We start from the raw sequence: 15,611 nt of genomic DNA, 5'->3' as shown, positions 1-15,611 counted from the left end.
GCGCCCTGCCAGACGGTTGACCCCGGAGGCAGGATCGTGACATTTTGATCGCTCTTGTTCAGGTACGTACACCCTGAGCAATATCAACTAACAACAGGTACCACAGTTGCACAACAATGAACAACTTGCCACCACACCTTCTCACTTCAATCGGAAACCTTCTCGAAGACCTCTCACGACAAGTGCACCTCCTTGCAGAACACCTCGATCAGGTTCCCTCGGACACCCCACGCACTCAGAGCGTGACTATCGACTACACCGAGCTACAAAGGGAACGATCGAACTCGTGGATCAAGGACCCAACGTCAGCCGTACTCCCCAAGGCACCACCCATCTGCACCAAACACCTGTGTGGGAAGTACGCCATCTACGTCGGACGTTGCGCGGACCACCAGTGGAACACCCACAGAAGCATCTGCGACACTTGTCACCAACCCGCGTACCAAGGACACAACTCGGAGTGCCCAGGACGCGAATTCACCAAAACCTCACCGGAAGGACTTGCGGAAGCACTCTCCCAACTCACAATTAAGAAGGAGACACCGCAGTAATGGCGTCACAACGAAACCCCGGATCACCAGCACCACCCTACGCTCCAGCGCCGAACCTAGCGCAGGAACTCGGAACTGCCATGGAGACCCCGGACAGCGACGACGACGATGAGGAAGTTCAAAGACTTCGAGACACAGTCGGACAAAACCAGAATCAGATCGAGGAACTCAGACAAATGATTATGTCACTCCAAGGCACCGTGAATGGCAACGCGGCCATCCTTGCCAGAGAACAGGCCGAAAATCAAGCACTTCGGGAGCAACTCCACACGATGCAGACCGCAGCCAACATCATTCAAGCACCAATAGGCGGACGCATCAGATACCCGGCGCCAGGAAAGTTTGACGGCACCCCCGGAAGACTCAAAGGACACATCACCCAAGTCAAGGCCTACCAACGACAGTATATCAACGAGTTCCCAGACGAGATATCCAGGATTCTACACGCGGCAGCATACCTTGACGGCAGAGCCTTAGCCTGGTTCGAACCCTTCATGGCCCGCATCATGAACAATCCCAATCTGGAAGAACACGACATAGAGACACAGGAGATATTCGACAGCTTCGACGGATATGTCAGCGCACTCGAAACCCTGTTCCAAGACCCCGATGAGAAGCGAAAAGCACAGAAGAGTCTAAGGGAACTGAGACAGACACACTCAGCGTCCGCTTACACTGCCGATTTCAAAAGCATCATCACCAAGCTCAGCCTCACTGAGGAATCCAAGATCGAGATTTACTACGATGGACTCAAGAGCGGCGTCAAGGACGTCATTGCCGCCAGAGAACACGTACCCCGAGATTTTGGACGATATTGCGAGATGGCGATCAGGATCGACAGCCGACTCCACGAGCGAGAAACGGAACGAAGGCCGGCCAGGAGCGCCAACACCACCCGTTTCCAGTCGCACCCAAGGCAACCCGTGCGTCCACAGTTTAGGAAAACTACGACGACGACAGCCACAGGTCATCACGCAGGACCTATGGACCTTAGCAAGGCCAAGAGAGATACGCGCAGCAAGGCTTGCTACAACTGTGGAAAAGAAGGACACTTCGCACCCAAGTGCCCAGAGCCAAAGAAGGCATTTACACCGGTACCAACACGACAGATCAAGGCTAGCTATGCCGAGGGGATGGCCACCGTCGCGGAAGACACGGCATTCGCCTCAGACGGAGTTGAAGTTCCAGACGCGCAAGGAACACCCGTCCACCCACTTGCGACGTACGAATACCGCGAGCTGGAAGAAGCCACTGAGGAAAGGGACTCGAGCACCCCAAGTAACAGTGCACCAGGGGCAGGTACCCGAACGTACCGCCTGGCATACTCGACGATCGACGACACCAACTCGCCGACGGATGACGAGGCGCTGGACGATTGGCCAGAAGATAGTGACGACTATGAAGGCACCCAGCAGGAACAATCTGACGAGGAACAAGAATACACCTCGGGAGCAGAAATACAGGATGAGGGGGATAACTACCGCGACACCCCAGCTCTCATCAATAGCAACGAAGAAGGAGAGGTCCACGACTCCGAGGGCGAGGAGTATCGCGCCGAAGAATCACAGATCCCTCTTCTCTGCTTCAAAGCCACCAAAGAACCTAGAACGAAGTTCCGACAATGGTTCACAAAGCAGCTACAGTACGCGCCGGAGCGCAACCCAAAGGACCACCGATGGATGGACTACGGGGACATCAATCACCCCCAGATACTGTGGATCCACTGCTATCATGATCAGTGCCTCGACCACATCGGGCCGAAGGCCAGGCATCAACTGTTCCCCGAGAGGACAGCGGGACTACCTATCCCAAACCCATTACTCGCCGGAGCCATGAACGACTGGGCCGTCAGGAGAATGGGGAACCACATCTACGAGCTAGAGTCCAACCCGAAGACACCTCTCAGCTGCGTTTTCGGAGAAGTCAGGGCCATCGACTGCTGGAACCCAGTGTGTCAGGTCCATTCCTACCGAAAGATCGTCCGATACCAGCAGAAGGAAGCCTTACGAAAGACTCAAGAGGACATGAACAAGCTCACCGTGCCCGACATCGTCGAAAGCATCCAGCGACTCAAGGAATACGCGTCAGGAGACAACGAAGCTCTGAGGCGCCACCTTGACAAGCAATGCATGACCCTCAACGAGGAGATGGCCTTCTTCGCAGAAAACGCCATCGTCCCAGCCCTGACCATTCAGGAATATGATGGAGTCAGCAGGATGATTCGCGAAGCAACGGAGCGCGACTACGCGCCCAACGAAGGACGGAAGGACCTTTGGGCGGACATCGAAACAGTATGGCAGGAGGGACTGCTTGACAAGGGCCTGTACAACGCCCTGTCAGCAGCAAAACGCAAGGCGGAAAAAGGACCGCGGCCCTCGCAGGAGGCTCGGGCGCGCCGGAACTAAGAATCGCCTCCTCTACCATTTCCGTACCCACGTACGGACGACCAACCGTCGTCCCAGTACTCATCGAAGGAGTAACCTGCAAAGCACTCATCGACAGCGGCAGCCAAGGGACCTACATCAGCCCGAGCCTAGTCAATAAGCTCAGAATCCCGTGGAGAGCCAAGGAAGAACCATACAGGATTCGCAACTTCGAAGGGGGGCCACTGGGGTACGACGACGGATGGATCAAGCGAGAAACCCAACCACTTCGGGTCCAATTCTCGAACCACAGCGAAGACATCAGTTTCGATATCTCTGAGATAGGAGGAGACGACCTCATACTTGGCAGCGGATGGCTGGCCAAAAGCAACCCACGGATAGACTGGGGTGCACGACAACTGTCATGGGATGACGGGATCAAAGGCATGATTATGCAGATCGCCTCAGCCCATATCGAAGAACTCAACAGTATGCTCAGCGAAGTACCGGCAGAATACCACGACTACGCAGACCTGTTCGACAAAGACAACGACCGCGGACTCCCCCCGCACTCCAAATGGGACCACGAAATACCCTTGAAACCTGGCACGGAGCCACAGTTCAAGGCCATCTACAAACTCAGCCCGGACGAACGAGTAACACTCAAGGAGTACCTCGCACGAATGCTCAAGAAAGGATGGATCCGAGAATCCACTTCGTCCGCCGGCTACCCAATTCTCTTTGTACCCAAGAAAAACGGAAAGAAACGACTCTGCGTTGACTACCGACAGCTCAACGAGATCACGCATAAAAACAGATATCCATTACCATTAATATCGGTCCTCAGGGATCAATTGTACGGCGCAAACTGGTTCACGGCACTCGACATGCCGGACGCCTACAACTTCATCAGGATCAAGGTTGGAGACGAATGGAAGACGGCGTTCCGTACGCCAGAAGGACACTTCGAGTACCTCGTCATGCCCTTCGGGCTCACCAACGCGCCCGCAAGTTTCCAGACCATGATGGACCAGATTCTCAAGGAATTCATCGGCGACTTCGTCGTAGTCTACCTTGACGATATCCTGATCTATTCGAAAACTCGGGAGGAACACTACGAACACGTACGCAAGGTACTGGACAAGTTCCGGGAGCACAACCTACTCATCAATCCCGAGAAGAGCGAATTCCACAAGCAGAAAATCGACTTCGTTGGCTACACAATCACACCCAACCAAGTACACATGCAGACAAGCAAGACGGACGCACTACGCAACTGGCCAGTGCCGACCACCGTCACAGGAATACGAAGTTTCCTAGGGTTCACGAACTACTATCGAGTATTCGTCAAAGGATACGGAGAAATCGCAAAGCCCTTGAACGACCTTACGAAGAAAAACGAACCCTTCGTATGGGGCGAAAAACAGCAAGAAGCGTTCCAAGGACTCATCAACATCATCCTAAGCCACCCAATCCTCCGCATCCCAGACCCCGAAGCACCCTTCGAACTAGAAACCGACGCATCGAAGTATGCGATGGGCGCGCAACTAGGACAACGAGACGAGGATGGAAGGATTCACCCCGTCGCGTTCATATCCAAAACCTTCACAGGACCAGAGAAGAACTACACCACGTTCGAACAAGAACTCATGGCAATAGTTTGGGCCTGCAGAGAATGGAGCGATTACATCAGGGGATCGCCCCATCAGATCATCGTTCACTCCGATCACAAGAACTTGACGTACTTCACCAAGGGAAATAACCTCAACGGAAGATTACTAAGGTGGTACGCAGACCTCTTACCATACGACCTAGTAATTAAGTACCGCAAGGGAACGGAGAACAACAGAGCCGACGCTCTCAGTCGATACCCAGAACACGAGCAGAAGACGGAGAACTTCCCGCTCTTACGGCAAGCAGAAGACGGCACCCTCCGGATCGCCGCCATCACTATCGACACATGGAACATCGAGCTACAGCAGAAGATTGTCGACGAAACCCTCAGATACTCCTCGGAGATCGTAAAGGAACATGGCAACGACTCTCGCTACAACCTCGATAGGATCGACAGAGGTGTCGTTAAATACCGAGGACTCAGGTGGATACCCGAGACGCTGCAACAGGAACTGGTCAAAGAAATCCACGAGCACCCGCTCCATGGACATCAAGGCATCTTCAAGACCCAGCAACGGGTCAAGAAGCAGTTCGACTTTGAGAAACTCAAGGCAGTGGTCACAGGGGTAATCCTCAAATGCGACCTCTGCGCAAGAAGCAAGGCCTCACGACGGAAGCCCTACGGCGAACTCCAGAGTATCGCACCACCTGATAGAGCCTGGAAGGTCATCTCGATGGACTTCATCACGAAGCTCCCACCTTCCCAGGACCCAGCAACGATGATCGCATACGACAGCATCCTAGTAGTCACTGACCGACTCACCAAGTATGCGCTGTTCATCCCGTTCCTTGAAACATACACAGCCAAGCAAACGGCGTGGATCTTCAAGAAGGAAGTTATCAGCAACTTCGGGATACCCGAGAAACTCATCACGGACAGAGATAAGCTCTTCACCTCCCACTTCTGGAAGGACTTGATGAGCCAGATCGGCATCCAGCACAGTATGTCTACGGCCTTCCACCCGCAGACAGACGGACAAACCGAGCGTATGAACCAGAACGTGGAACAATACCTCAGGTGCTACATTAAAGAAGATCAGACCGACTGGATCGAGCACCTCCCCACGGCTCAATACGCATACAACACCTCGACAAACGAAGATCTGGGAGTTAGCCCATTCTTCGCGAACAAAGGCTTTGATCCTAAGGAACCTACCGCACTACGCGATACGATGGTTCCCGAGGCCTTCATCGAGGCCCAGAAGCTTGTACACCTTCAAAAAGAACTGAAAGACTTGGTCATTCAGCGCCAACGGAAGCACAAGCAACTCTACGACAAGAAAAGGTCGAAGGGACCGACCTATAAGGAAGGGGACAAAGTCTATTTGCTACGCAAAAACATCAAAACGAAACGACCAAACAGCAAACTAGATTTCAAGAAACTTGGACCATTCCTCATCAAGAAAGTTTTGGGACCGCTTAATTGCGAACTCTCACTACCAAAGGGAATGAAAATCCACCCAATTTTCCACACCTCTCTCCTCGAACCAGCACACGCCGATACACCGCTCCAGAAGAACGTGGAAGTCGAACCGGACCAAGAGTACGAAGTCGAGAAAATCCTAGACGACAAAGTTAGCGACGGAACCCGATGGTACCTCATCAAATGGAAAGGGTACGACGACTCGGAAAACACTTGGGAACCCCGGAAGAACCTTACAAACTGCAAGGAACTCCTCCAGGAATGGGAAGATCGACCACGAAGCTTCCAAGAGCGACCTTGGAACTGGACACGACAGAAACATCAAGGACAAATGGCGGTCAAATCCTCGACCATCCAAAAAGACAAATCAAGGATATTAGACCATGCAGACGAAGGGGGCCAAAAATGGTACCTCGTCGAAAACAACGGCTGGAAAAAGCAGGAAGAACTCGCCCGAGCACAAGTCACCCAGTACTGGACTTGGCTGGCGGACGACCTGCGACAATGGGACGAAGCGATGGGAATGCCCACCCTTCAAAACGAACCAAACAACCAGCACCCGGCGTCCGAAGTCAAGAAGATACTCGACTATCGGGATAAAGGACACACGGAATACCGCGTGGAATGGGAACCGGAAACACACCAGGAAAATAGCTGGGAACCAGAAAACAGACTCACCCTCTGTAAGGAACAACTCATCCACTTCTGGCTGAAGACAAACTGGGACCCCCCGTACCGGGCACGAGCGGATCAGGAGCTGAAGGCACTTGGGTATGAATACCCCCGGGGTCCAACGAGGGACCCAGGAAAGAAAAATCCACCACCTGGGCCCCAACGGACTGGGCGTCAAGGATCAAGGAAGATTCATCCAACAACGTTCCATCGTAAGACTCCAGCGCCAGGGAATCGTCCTCGGACAAACGATCCGACCGCTTCTCGAGGAAGCGGCGCTGCTTGCGAAGACGAGAAAGACGAGCCAAGGACTCGGAAATCCGAGACTGAGCCTCGGCGTGAGCAGACAGAAGCTCCGCCTGACGACGAGCTAGCTCCCCTTGAAGGAGGACCAACTCATCCTCTGCCTTCTCCTCGGCGGCGCGAAGCTCCGCCTGTTTAGCGAGATTTTTCTCAAGCTGAAGACCGACAAAGAGGCCGTCGCACTTGATGCCGCGACGAACACACTCCAGACAGCGAGGACGCTTCGCGGCCATACGACAAGTACGACCATGCGAAGTGCACTCGGTGCACGGCATGACGTCGTAAGGAGAAGATGACCCGTGGTCCTGAATGAAGCGAGCCGTACGATGTCGAGAACGCACTGAAGCAGAAGAAGGGGGCAGCGTTGAGGCGTCAGCCGACATGATGGGCCATGAGGAAAGAAGGAAAGGATACCCACCAGCGAAAGCGGCTGAGGACAGCGCTTAAAGGGGAAGGGGGACAATGTGACGACCCGACCAACAGGGGACGGTTGTTTGGGCAAAGAAGAGCACAAACAACTAGGCCACAGGATCAGGCCAAGGACAAGGGCGGATCAGGTGGCAGTGCCGTCACAGGTCTCTTATGTAAGCATGTGCAAGGATCACGATAAGGATAAGGCACGGAGGATACCGGTCATGCATCACCTGCATGACCGTCACGAATGCCAAGACTGATGGTCACGAACAAACCACCATGACCGTCAGACGAGCACGGCATGACCACGATGAAGGACAAAGGATATATAGATGCGGAGGATCTCCTAGATACACAGTCACTACCTTTGTACTTCAGCGATCAATCTAAGTATCAGTTTCACCCACACTTGAACTAGTCAATTGCCGAGACTGGTATCTCTTCCAAGAGACACGAACGACAACCCAGAGAGAGAACGACAGCAGAGTGTTAGTTGATCTTGCGCAGGCTTTACCTATCTGCAGAACAGCAACCCCAGCGCCCTGCCAGACGGTTGACCCCGGAGGCAGGATCGTGACAGTAGCCTCTTGGTTCAAAGCCTTCTTTGGCGGGATCTGTAGCGCATCCGTTGCTATGACTACCTCGGATGCTATGTTGGGTCTTCATATGTCTCGGTTGGTTTCCTTTAGTGTAATAGGTATCCTTTAACTAGTGATGAAGGATTAGTTACCTATATCGTTGTCGTGGTCTTCCGGCTGTTCTTGCCCTTACTGGTAGCCTCAAAAGGTGGAAATTATAAACTATAGTGCTTACCAGTCTTTTGGATCTAAGAGTCTATACGCCCCTCCGTATATAGTATATTCTTTCGTCCCAAGTATAGGAGGGCAAGTGCCCTTCAATAATAATATAACGAGTATCGAGTCCACTTATACCTAGGTAAGTACGGTCGAAAACTGTAAGGACAGTGCACCATAAGGTAAGTCAGGTAGCAGTCGGATGTCTGGTAGGGGGTCGCATTACTGCAAAACTAATTCTTAGAGGTCTAAGTTCTCCATTGCGAAGTGCACGCGTTTCGGCCACGATATGGTGTCGTGTCGATAACCCCAGTGCAGCCCCCAGTGTCCCACTGTCTGCAGCCCCGTACCTCGGTACTTGCAGCACAGTTGTGCACATTGTGCATCTCCACCTTATCGACACCAAATCGGTACCGGTGTTAAGTACTGGCCCTAGGTCTGAACAGATACTAGGCGTATTAGATTTACTACGAACTTGGGAAATAAAAGGAGGTAGTTCGCACTCTCCGTGAGCGCGTTACGGTTTTGTTAACCCCCCCTGTCTCCCCTTTTTTGACCCACCTAGGCTCGGGCCAGAGCCCGAGCCCGTAACAACCGGATCAGCCTCGTGCCGTATCGGCAGCGCATACGGGCCTTACAAAAACTCTATACGATATTAGAAAGGCTCAGCGATAAGGAGCCATCACGACGGCCCATGTAACTTTTCGTACCTAGTTATGGGAGGACAGGGACCGGAACATGCCCCGAGGCTATCCCTGTAGGAGCGGGGGCAACCTGATGCTTCCCTTAGGAGGCGCAGCGCTACGTATTGCCTTGAGTGCCACTCGAAAACGCGACTTAGGTATCTTTTCCGTCTTGGTTATAGCAGCCTCGACTAGCCCGCTGTGCCGCTGGAGCCCTATGTGACGACCCGACCAACAGGGGACGGTTGTTTGGGCAAGGAGAGCACAAACAACTAGGCCACAGGATCAGGCCAAGGACAAGGGCGGATCAGGTGGCAGTGCCGTCACAGGTCTCTTATGTAAGCATGTGCAAGGATCACGATAAGGATAAAGCACGGAGGATACCGGTCATGCATCACCTGCATGACCGTCACGAATGCCAAGACTGATGGTCACGAACAAACCACCATGACCGTCAGTCGAGCACGGCATGACCACGATGAAGGACAAAGGATATATAGATGCGGAGGATCTCCTAGATACACAGTCACTACCTTTGTACTTCAGCGATCAATCTAAGTATCAGTTTCACCCACACTTGAACTAGTCACTCAATTGCCGAGACTGGTATCTCTTCCCAGAGACACGAACGACAACCCAGAGAGAGAACGACAGCAGAGTGTTAGTTGTTATTGTACAGGCTTTACCTATCTTGCAGAACAGCAACCCCAGCGCCCTGCCAGACGGTTGACCCCGGAGGCAGGATCGTGACACCCTACTGGTCCGGCCAGCCAGTAATAGCTATAGCGTTAGAACTTTCTCCAGCGCCCCCTTAGGGGCCCGCTCATTATCCGCTATTAACCGTCCTTACTTCTCCGCGTATGAGGGGTGCTAACAAGCTTTCTAGGGTGCCCTCAGCCGCTGCGAAGTGCTTATAGTATGGCTATATGAAATATGGGCGTCTATTATAATGAGTGATCGACTACCTTGGTGTCACGATCCTGCCTCCGGGGTCAACCGTCTGGCAGGGCGCTGGGGTTGCTGTTCTGCAAGATAGGTAAAGCCTGTACAATAACAACTAACACTCTGCTGTCGTTCTCTCTCTGGGTTGTCGTTCGTGTCTCTTGGAAGAGATACCAGTCTCGGCAATTGAGTGACTAGTTCAAGTGTGGGTGAAACTGATACTTAGATTGATCGCTGAGGATGAAAGGCTAAACTAATTACTCTGGGGCATTCAGCCCCTTTATGTATTCTTTCCTCCTCATCGCTCATGTCATGTTTGTGGTGACAAACACGAACAAACACCAACAAACCGTCAGTGGATCACTGGTCCGGGTTTGTGGATCACCGTGATCCGGTTGGTGGATCACTGTGATCCTGGTGTGAGGCTCACTGGCTCACCTAGTGAGCCGGTGATCCTTCCTATCGATAACCTTGCTGACATAAGGAGATTTCTTACGTAACCTGGGGTGTGCCCGTCCCGCGTGCATGACCTGCCCTTGTCCTTGGCCCGATCCTGCGACCTGTTGGTCGGGTCGTCACAGCTTACTTCTTAAACGATAAGAGTAATTTATAAGGAACTACTCTAGACTTTACAGTAGGGTTCGGGTTCAGCGTCCACATTTTAGCGTTCACATTTTAGCGTTCAGCACCTTTTGTAGAAGAAGTCGTGGTGGGGTTTGTGGACAGTGTGTAACCAGTGCCTTGAAGTACCGCTGCCACCGCGCGCTTCACAGTAGCCGCTTTGGTCCCTCGCCCCACCTAAGCATTTCTCCCTGCGATGCCGCGTTCCTCGCTCGTCGCCCTCTACATAGCATCAACACTTTAGGCGAAGATGAGCCAGACACAAGCAAATGGGCTGCTATGCGTCGTTCCTACATAAACAGCCCAGTCACATTCCAAATGAACCGATCACGTCACCCAGCCAGCATGGGTACTCGGTATCCAGATGTGAAATTCGATCCGAGCGCCATCGCTGGTCCGGAGGGTTCCAGTAATTCCATTGCAAATACGGCATCTAGCAACATAGCGGACATTCCGACTTCCTTCATCAGCTCTACAGCGGCGATGTCTAACCTCGTCGACATACTGTCTCAACTCGAAACCGACTTGCCATCCATATACGTTGACCTTGAAGGAATAAAGCTGTCCCGTGAGGGGTCGATTTCCATTTTGACCCTCATGCTTCACCCGTCTGCGACTCAGAAACACGTCTACCTCATCGACGTCCATACTCTAGGCGGACTTGCCTTCAATACTTCAGGAAAGAACGGCGTGACTATGAAGGACATCCTCGAGGAGCCAACCATCCCCAAAGTCTTCTTCGACGTCCGTAACGACTCTGACGCGTTGTACGCTCACTTCAACATTGCTCTCCAGGGAGTTGAGGATGTGCAACTGATGGAGAATGCTTCGCGACGAAGCGGGGCATCCAAGAGATTTCTCAACGGCCTTGTCAAATGCGTTAAGTATGATGCAGCCATCGGTTATCGACTCTTCCGGAGCTGGAACCAGGCAAAGTTCGATGGAGAGCTCCTATTTGATCCAAAATGGGCGGGAGGCTCGTATCAAGTTTTCAATTTACGCCCGCTGCCAACCAAGATTACAGCCTATTGTATCGGAGACGTGCAATACCTGCCGCATTTGAGGGATGTTTACTGGGGCAAACTTACGGCCCCGTGGAAGGTGAAGGTGGGAGAAGAAACGAAGAACCGTGTGCTACAATCTCAGTTGCCTGGTTATCAGCCTTGCGGTAGTGACAGAGCGCTTGGCCCATGGCAGGATAACGAGACTATCATTGGGAGCCTTTGGAACCAGCACGACAGCTTAGAGGATCCTTGGGATGACTGGCAGGCTGAGAACGACGATGACTGGTTTGATACTCGTGATGATAATGATTACGAGGATTGGACGAGAGTGCCATGGCAGGGTCCTCCCTCTTAGCTTGTCTAGGGACGTAAGGGAGATGGACTGAATTGGTCAAACTCGATAACGGGGTAAATAGCGCCAGATGAACGTTGTCTGCCCACGCTTCTATAGCCTAGAGAGAATTTAGTGATGGTTCTCTGAAGTGGATACATTATGAGGAACTCTTACACACGTCACAGAATCCTTGCTCGTTTATAAATTGAACCACTGTCGGCGACTCATGGCATTCGAGACAAGAATCTGGATTATTAAGTTATATGGATCGGTGCAGGAAGGGTTCGGGACTCACGTTGGTCACAGTAATCTTTATATCCAGACATGGTCTGGCAGTGAGCTTTTGGCATGTTTTTTGATTGCTTGTGACGTTATTCAACCAAAGGCCAACTTTGTCCCCATGACTGCAATCATCTCCCGGATCCGCCATAATGGCCGGCCGAGTGTCAAGTGAGCGGATGTATGACAAACGTTGTTACTTCTAGCAGACGTGATCATGAAGTGCGCGTGGTGCGGGGGCGCCGAACGCGGACTTTCCAGTAGGAGCGGACTCCACGTGATGTTACCCTTAGCCTAAAGAGCCTAATATTTTGTTGCTCCGACATCGCCGCGCAAATTGTGCAGGCATGAAATTTGTTGCCTCAGCTCGCTTAGGTACGTACTGAGGTTGCACCCCCGTGCGACTTATTCTAGTTTTCCAGAACCGCTTCTCGAACGTTTGTCCAAAGGGCCCACGTGCTTCCATCCGAGATCTTGACGATTGCCACGCCATCGCAAACGGCCAGTCTCCGAAGTTGCCCTTGACACTAGTTGACTGTCGGTACAGTACTTGTCGCGGGGCCAAAACCGGCTGCTGTTAAGCCAATGATGATATCGGTACTTTTGTGCGATGATTACACACTGTCTAAAGCCCCGCTGTGAACTATTCTCCAAAAGAATTCGTGCCAAAATGCGGACACTGAACCTGAACTCTACTGTACCAATTGTCTTTCGAATCACGATCGCGAACCCTTGCCAACCATGCACGCCCGGCGGGGCCCGAGCGCCCTTGAATCAGGCCCTGATTTAGCGCAAGGCGCCAGTCGCGGGAGGCTTCCCTGGACCATAGGCTCTGTTGGAGGAACACTTCACATAACCTCTTCACATGCCTGGCGTCTTCCTTCCGGTTCCCGAGCCCGACGTCGCTCTGCCCCAGTTTGCATCGAGTCCCGATAGCGACACCTTGGCCACCCCGAAGAGGTACGGCCTGGTCTGCCTTCTTAGAGACTCTGCCTCCATGAAGCCGTCCACATCCGCCTCGACCGCTCCAACCCTCCATTCCGCCTGCTGCTGCCCACCTTCTGCCTTGCTTGCTTCTTTGACCGGCCTGCTTGCCTGGCCCCGTCTGCCCCCATCGTCCGTCCGTGACCTCTTCGTCATTGGTTGTCCGACGAGCCTGGTGCTGACCCCAGGGGAGATACCGACGATGTTGACGGTAAAATAACGACACGACATGCCAGTCGCTGACTTCCGTCCGGGGGGGTTCCCTAGTTAAACTTCGTTGGCCCAATTTACCGCCCGTCCGCACCACCGGCACTGCACTCGACGGCAATTTAAGGCCACAGACTGCCCAGCAGTCAATCGCCCCGCCCACATCAAATTGCCCTCAAGGGCAATTCCCATCGTCACCCCATTCCACCGCCTTCAAGGCCAAGGTAGCGTCGAGGCCCTATAGGGACTTCCCTCCGGGCGTAATAAATCCATGCCATGCCTTCAAGGCCGCATTGTGCTGGGACAGGGGGCTCGCGACAATACCGGGGCAGACGACAATTGTAATATGAGAGTAAGGGGGCGAGCCGGGATGACCTATAAAACATGGAGTGCTTACGTTCGGCTGTACGTGGCATGGAGTCAAGCTTTACGGTGCATGAAGTCTGGCTTATTGTACTATCGGATCTGGTGTAGAATAGGATATCCCACGTATGACGGGTGTTGACTTCGTACATGCCTGAAACAGTTGTCCTCCCTCGTGAACACCCTGACGACCTCCCTGGGTGGCTGGATTGAGCGACTGCATCCAGGAACTGGGCAGAGCCACCCTCGGCGGGGCTGGTGCTGGTGGGACTCGTGGCGGCGTTGTGCCCGTGTGTCTTTGAAGGTGAGATGGCAGAACTAACAGGAGAAGCGCCGAGGCGCGGCAGCCAGGGGTTGCTGGGCGGAGACCTCTCGGTGCTGGTCTCCCCCGTCTCCATGCTGTGGTGCTGGTTCAAAGGAGTGTTGGGGTAGCAAGTCACCAGGACTTGCCGGTATCGCGATCTCTTCTGCTTCCTCGTGCTGGCCGGCAGATGCGGCGCCCACATCCTCGACGGGAATGACGTTCCAATCATACTCTGGTTCAGGGCCATTACCCCCGGCTACGAGCCAAGCTGGCGAGACCGACGGAAGTTGTTGTTTGTGTTGATTACTTTGCCGGGTGCCCTCTTGACTCGGACTAGAGATGCACGGGCTCTACCAAGACTGGAGGCTGTGACGCGGCCTGCCGGGTAGTGGCCAGGAGTCGAGGCGCGAGGAGAGACCAACGAGTGCGGCGACGGTGCAAGGAAGGGATCAAAGAGTGACTGCGGCGAACCTCCTGGGTTGACCGTGAGGGAGAAGAAGCAGCAGAGGGACGAGGGGAAGAATCTCGGTCTAAGTAGACAAATCCACCCCGCCAGTCGAGGAAGAGGGGGGTGGCGATGGGTTCATAGTGGTCACTAGGCCTCAAACAGTTGCGGCGGGGCGGTCCAACCAGGAGCTGGCTGTTCTGCATGTCTCACGACGGTCACCCCCGTGTGCCGATAAGATGGTGCAAGTCGGATGGCCGACTTGGAGGTTCTTGATGTCGATAAATAGACCATGAAGGGCTCGCAAGATGTCAGGAAAAGCCATGCAACCCATTTTTCTCTCCTCCCATCACTTATCATGGCTCTCCTCTGCTGCAACGGGCTCAGCGCCTACCGTCCTCTCCGGACTGACCACGAGTCCAAGTTCGACATGTTCAAGGCCTGGGCGGCCTACCCCCGTGAGACGAGCCCTGGGGATGATGTCCAGCTTGACCCAAGCAGCTTCATCATCCAGCTCGTCCGCCAAGTCAACTTCGGGTCTGTCGAAGCCAAGCGTTACTTTGTCCCTGACGGGGACGGAGGCTTCGTCGAGGTGCGGGAGCAGGACATCATCAACGCCAACTTCCGCAAGGTCAACTCGTACGTATTTCAATCTGAGCATAAGACAGGCTTTCTGACTGTGCCAGTTACAAAAACTTCAAGTGCGCCGCGCACAACAAGTTCTACGAGTTCAATCTGTATCAGAGGGACCCTGTGAACATGCATCACTAGCGCGCGGACGTGGCGCGTCCAGCCAGCGAGATCGACCTCTGACAGGCCGTCAAGGCGAAGGGGATTCTTTCATTCTACGCCTGTATGGGTTGGACACGATTTCACGGGCCGCGTTTGCGGGCGATAAGTCGTCACGTGGTCTGAGCGGATTACGACGTAATTGCGGGCGCCACCGATAAGCCAGCTAGCTGGTGGTTCAAACTTTATACACGAGTTCAGCTCCTTCCGGATATTACAGTAGTCTAAAACTTCCTCCCGGGCGGCTGCTTCGGCGCACTCAGGAAAAAATATTGAAATATGCTACACGCGTGATCGACTTTCTTCATCTGATCGAAGGAGACCAATCGTCAAGAAGTATGGAGCAACGCTAGGGAATGGCGCTTATCGGTGGCGCCCGCAATTACGTCGTAATCCGCGCAGACCACGTGACGACTTATCGCCCGCAAAACGCGGCCCGTGAAATCGTGTGCCCCTGATAAG

General features: G+C 53.4%; 4 protein-coding genes across 4 annotated transcripts; 2 read left to right on the top strand and 2 right to left on the bottom strand.

Annotated features, from left to right (window-relative positions):
• Positions 1-7,866: 7,866 nt before the first annotated feature.
• On the bottom strand, positions 7,867-8,279 carry B0I36DRAFT_81743 (uncharacterized protein). The gene is made up of 2 exons (XM_046163391.1): positions 8,214-8,279; positions 7,867-8,102 (listed from the first exon to the last, which is right to left on the bottom strand). Exon 2 carries the CDS (start codon positions 8,064-8,066, stop codon positions 7,911-7,913), a length of 156 nt encoding a protein of 51 aa, XP_046014598.1. The 5' UTR covers positions 8,067-8,102; positions 8,214-8,279; the 3' UTR covers positions 7,867-7,910.
• Positions 8,280-10,678: 2,399 nt separating this feature from the next.
• B0I36DRAFT_316440 (uncharacterized protein) lies at positions 10,679-12,280 on the top strand. Its single transcript, XM_046153031.1, has 3 exons — positions 10,679-11,896; positions 11,953-12,024; positions 12,074-12,280. Exon 1 carries the CDS (start codon positions 10,720-10,722, stop codon positions 11,797-11,799), a length of 1,080 nt encoding a protein of 359 aa, XP_046014597.1. The 5' UTR covers positions 10,679-10,719; the 3' UTR covers positions 11,800-11,896; positions 11,953-12,024; positions 12,074-12,280.
• A 357-nt stretch (positions 12,281-12,637) lies between these two features.
• On the bottom strand, positions 12,638-14,541 carry B0I36DRAFT_316434 (uncharacterized protein). The gene is made up of 2 exons (XM_046153030.1): positions 13,646-14,541; positions 12,638-13,304 (listed from the first exon to the last, which is right to left on the bottom strand). The coding sequence occupies exons 1-2, from the start codon at positions 14,160-14,162 to the stop codon at positions 12,919-12,921; spliced, it is 903 nt and encodes a 300-aa protein (XP_046014596.1). The 5' UTR covers positions 14,163-14,541; the 3' UTR covers positions 12,638-12,918.
• A 160-nt stretch (positions 14,542-14,701) lies between these two features.
• On the top strand, positions 14,702-15,413 carry B0I36DRAFT_381435 (uncharacterized protein). Its single transcript, XM_046160859.1, has 2 exons — positions 14,702-14,999; positions 15,047-15,413. Exons 1-2 carry the CDS (start codon positions 14,719-14,721, stop codon positions 15,129-15,131), a joined length of 366 nt encoding a protein of 121 aa, XP_046014595.1. The 5' UTR covers positions 14,702-14,718; the 3' UTR covers positions 15,132-15,413.
• Positions 15,414-15,611: the final 198 nt, after the last annotated feature.

This window comes from Microdochium trichocladiopsis (assembly GCF_020744255.1).
Source record: "Microdochium trichocladiopsis strain MPI-CAGE-CH-0230 chromosome Unknown B0I36scaffold_3, whole genome shotgun sequence".
Lineage (NCBI taxonomy): Eukaryota > Fungi > Ascomycota > Sordariomycetes > Xylariales > Microdochiaceae > Microdochium > Microdochium trichocladiopsis.
Note: the sequence above shows the minus strand (reverse complement) of the source record. Positions and strands in the feature narration are given on the sequence as shown.

What these genes read in the sequence shown, in the direction of transcription:
- B0I36DRAFT_81743 (XM_046163391.1), bottom strand. Translation starts at nt 8,066, where the DNA reads ATGAAGACCCAACATAGCATCCGAGGTAGTCATAGCAACGGATGCGCT.
- B0I36DRAFT_316440 (XM_046153031.1), top strand. Translation starts at nt 10,720, where the DNA reads ATGCGTCGTTCCTACATAAACAGCCCAGTCACATTCCAAATGAACCGA.
- B0I36DRAFT_316434 (XM_046153030.1), bottom strand. Translation starts at nt 14,162, where the DNA reads ATGGCCCTGAACCAGAGTATGATTGGAACGTCATTCCCGTCGAGGATG. An exon ending in CATGCCACGTACAGCCGAAC is followed by an intron (nt 13,305 to 13,645) that starts GTAAGCACTCCA and finishes AAGTTTAACTAG; the next exon opens with GGAACCCCCCCGGACGGAAG.
- B0I36DRAFT_381435 (XM_046160859.1), top strand. Translation starts at nt 14,719, where the DNA reads ATGGCTCTCCTCTGCTGCAACGGGCTCAGCGCCTACCGTCCTCTCCGG. An exon ending in AACTTCCGCAAGGTCAACTC is followed by an intron (nt 15,000 to 15,046) that starts GTACGTATTTCA and finishes TGACTGTGCCAG; the next exon opens with TTACAAAAACTTCAAGTGCG.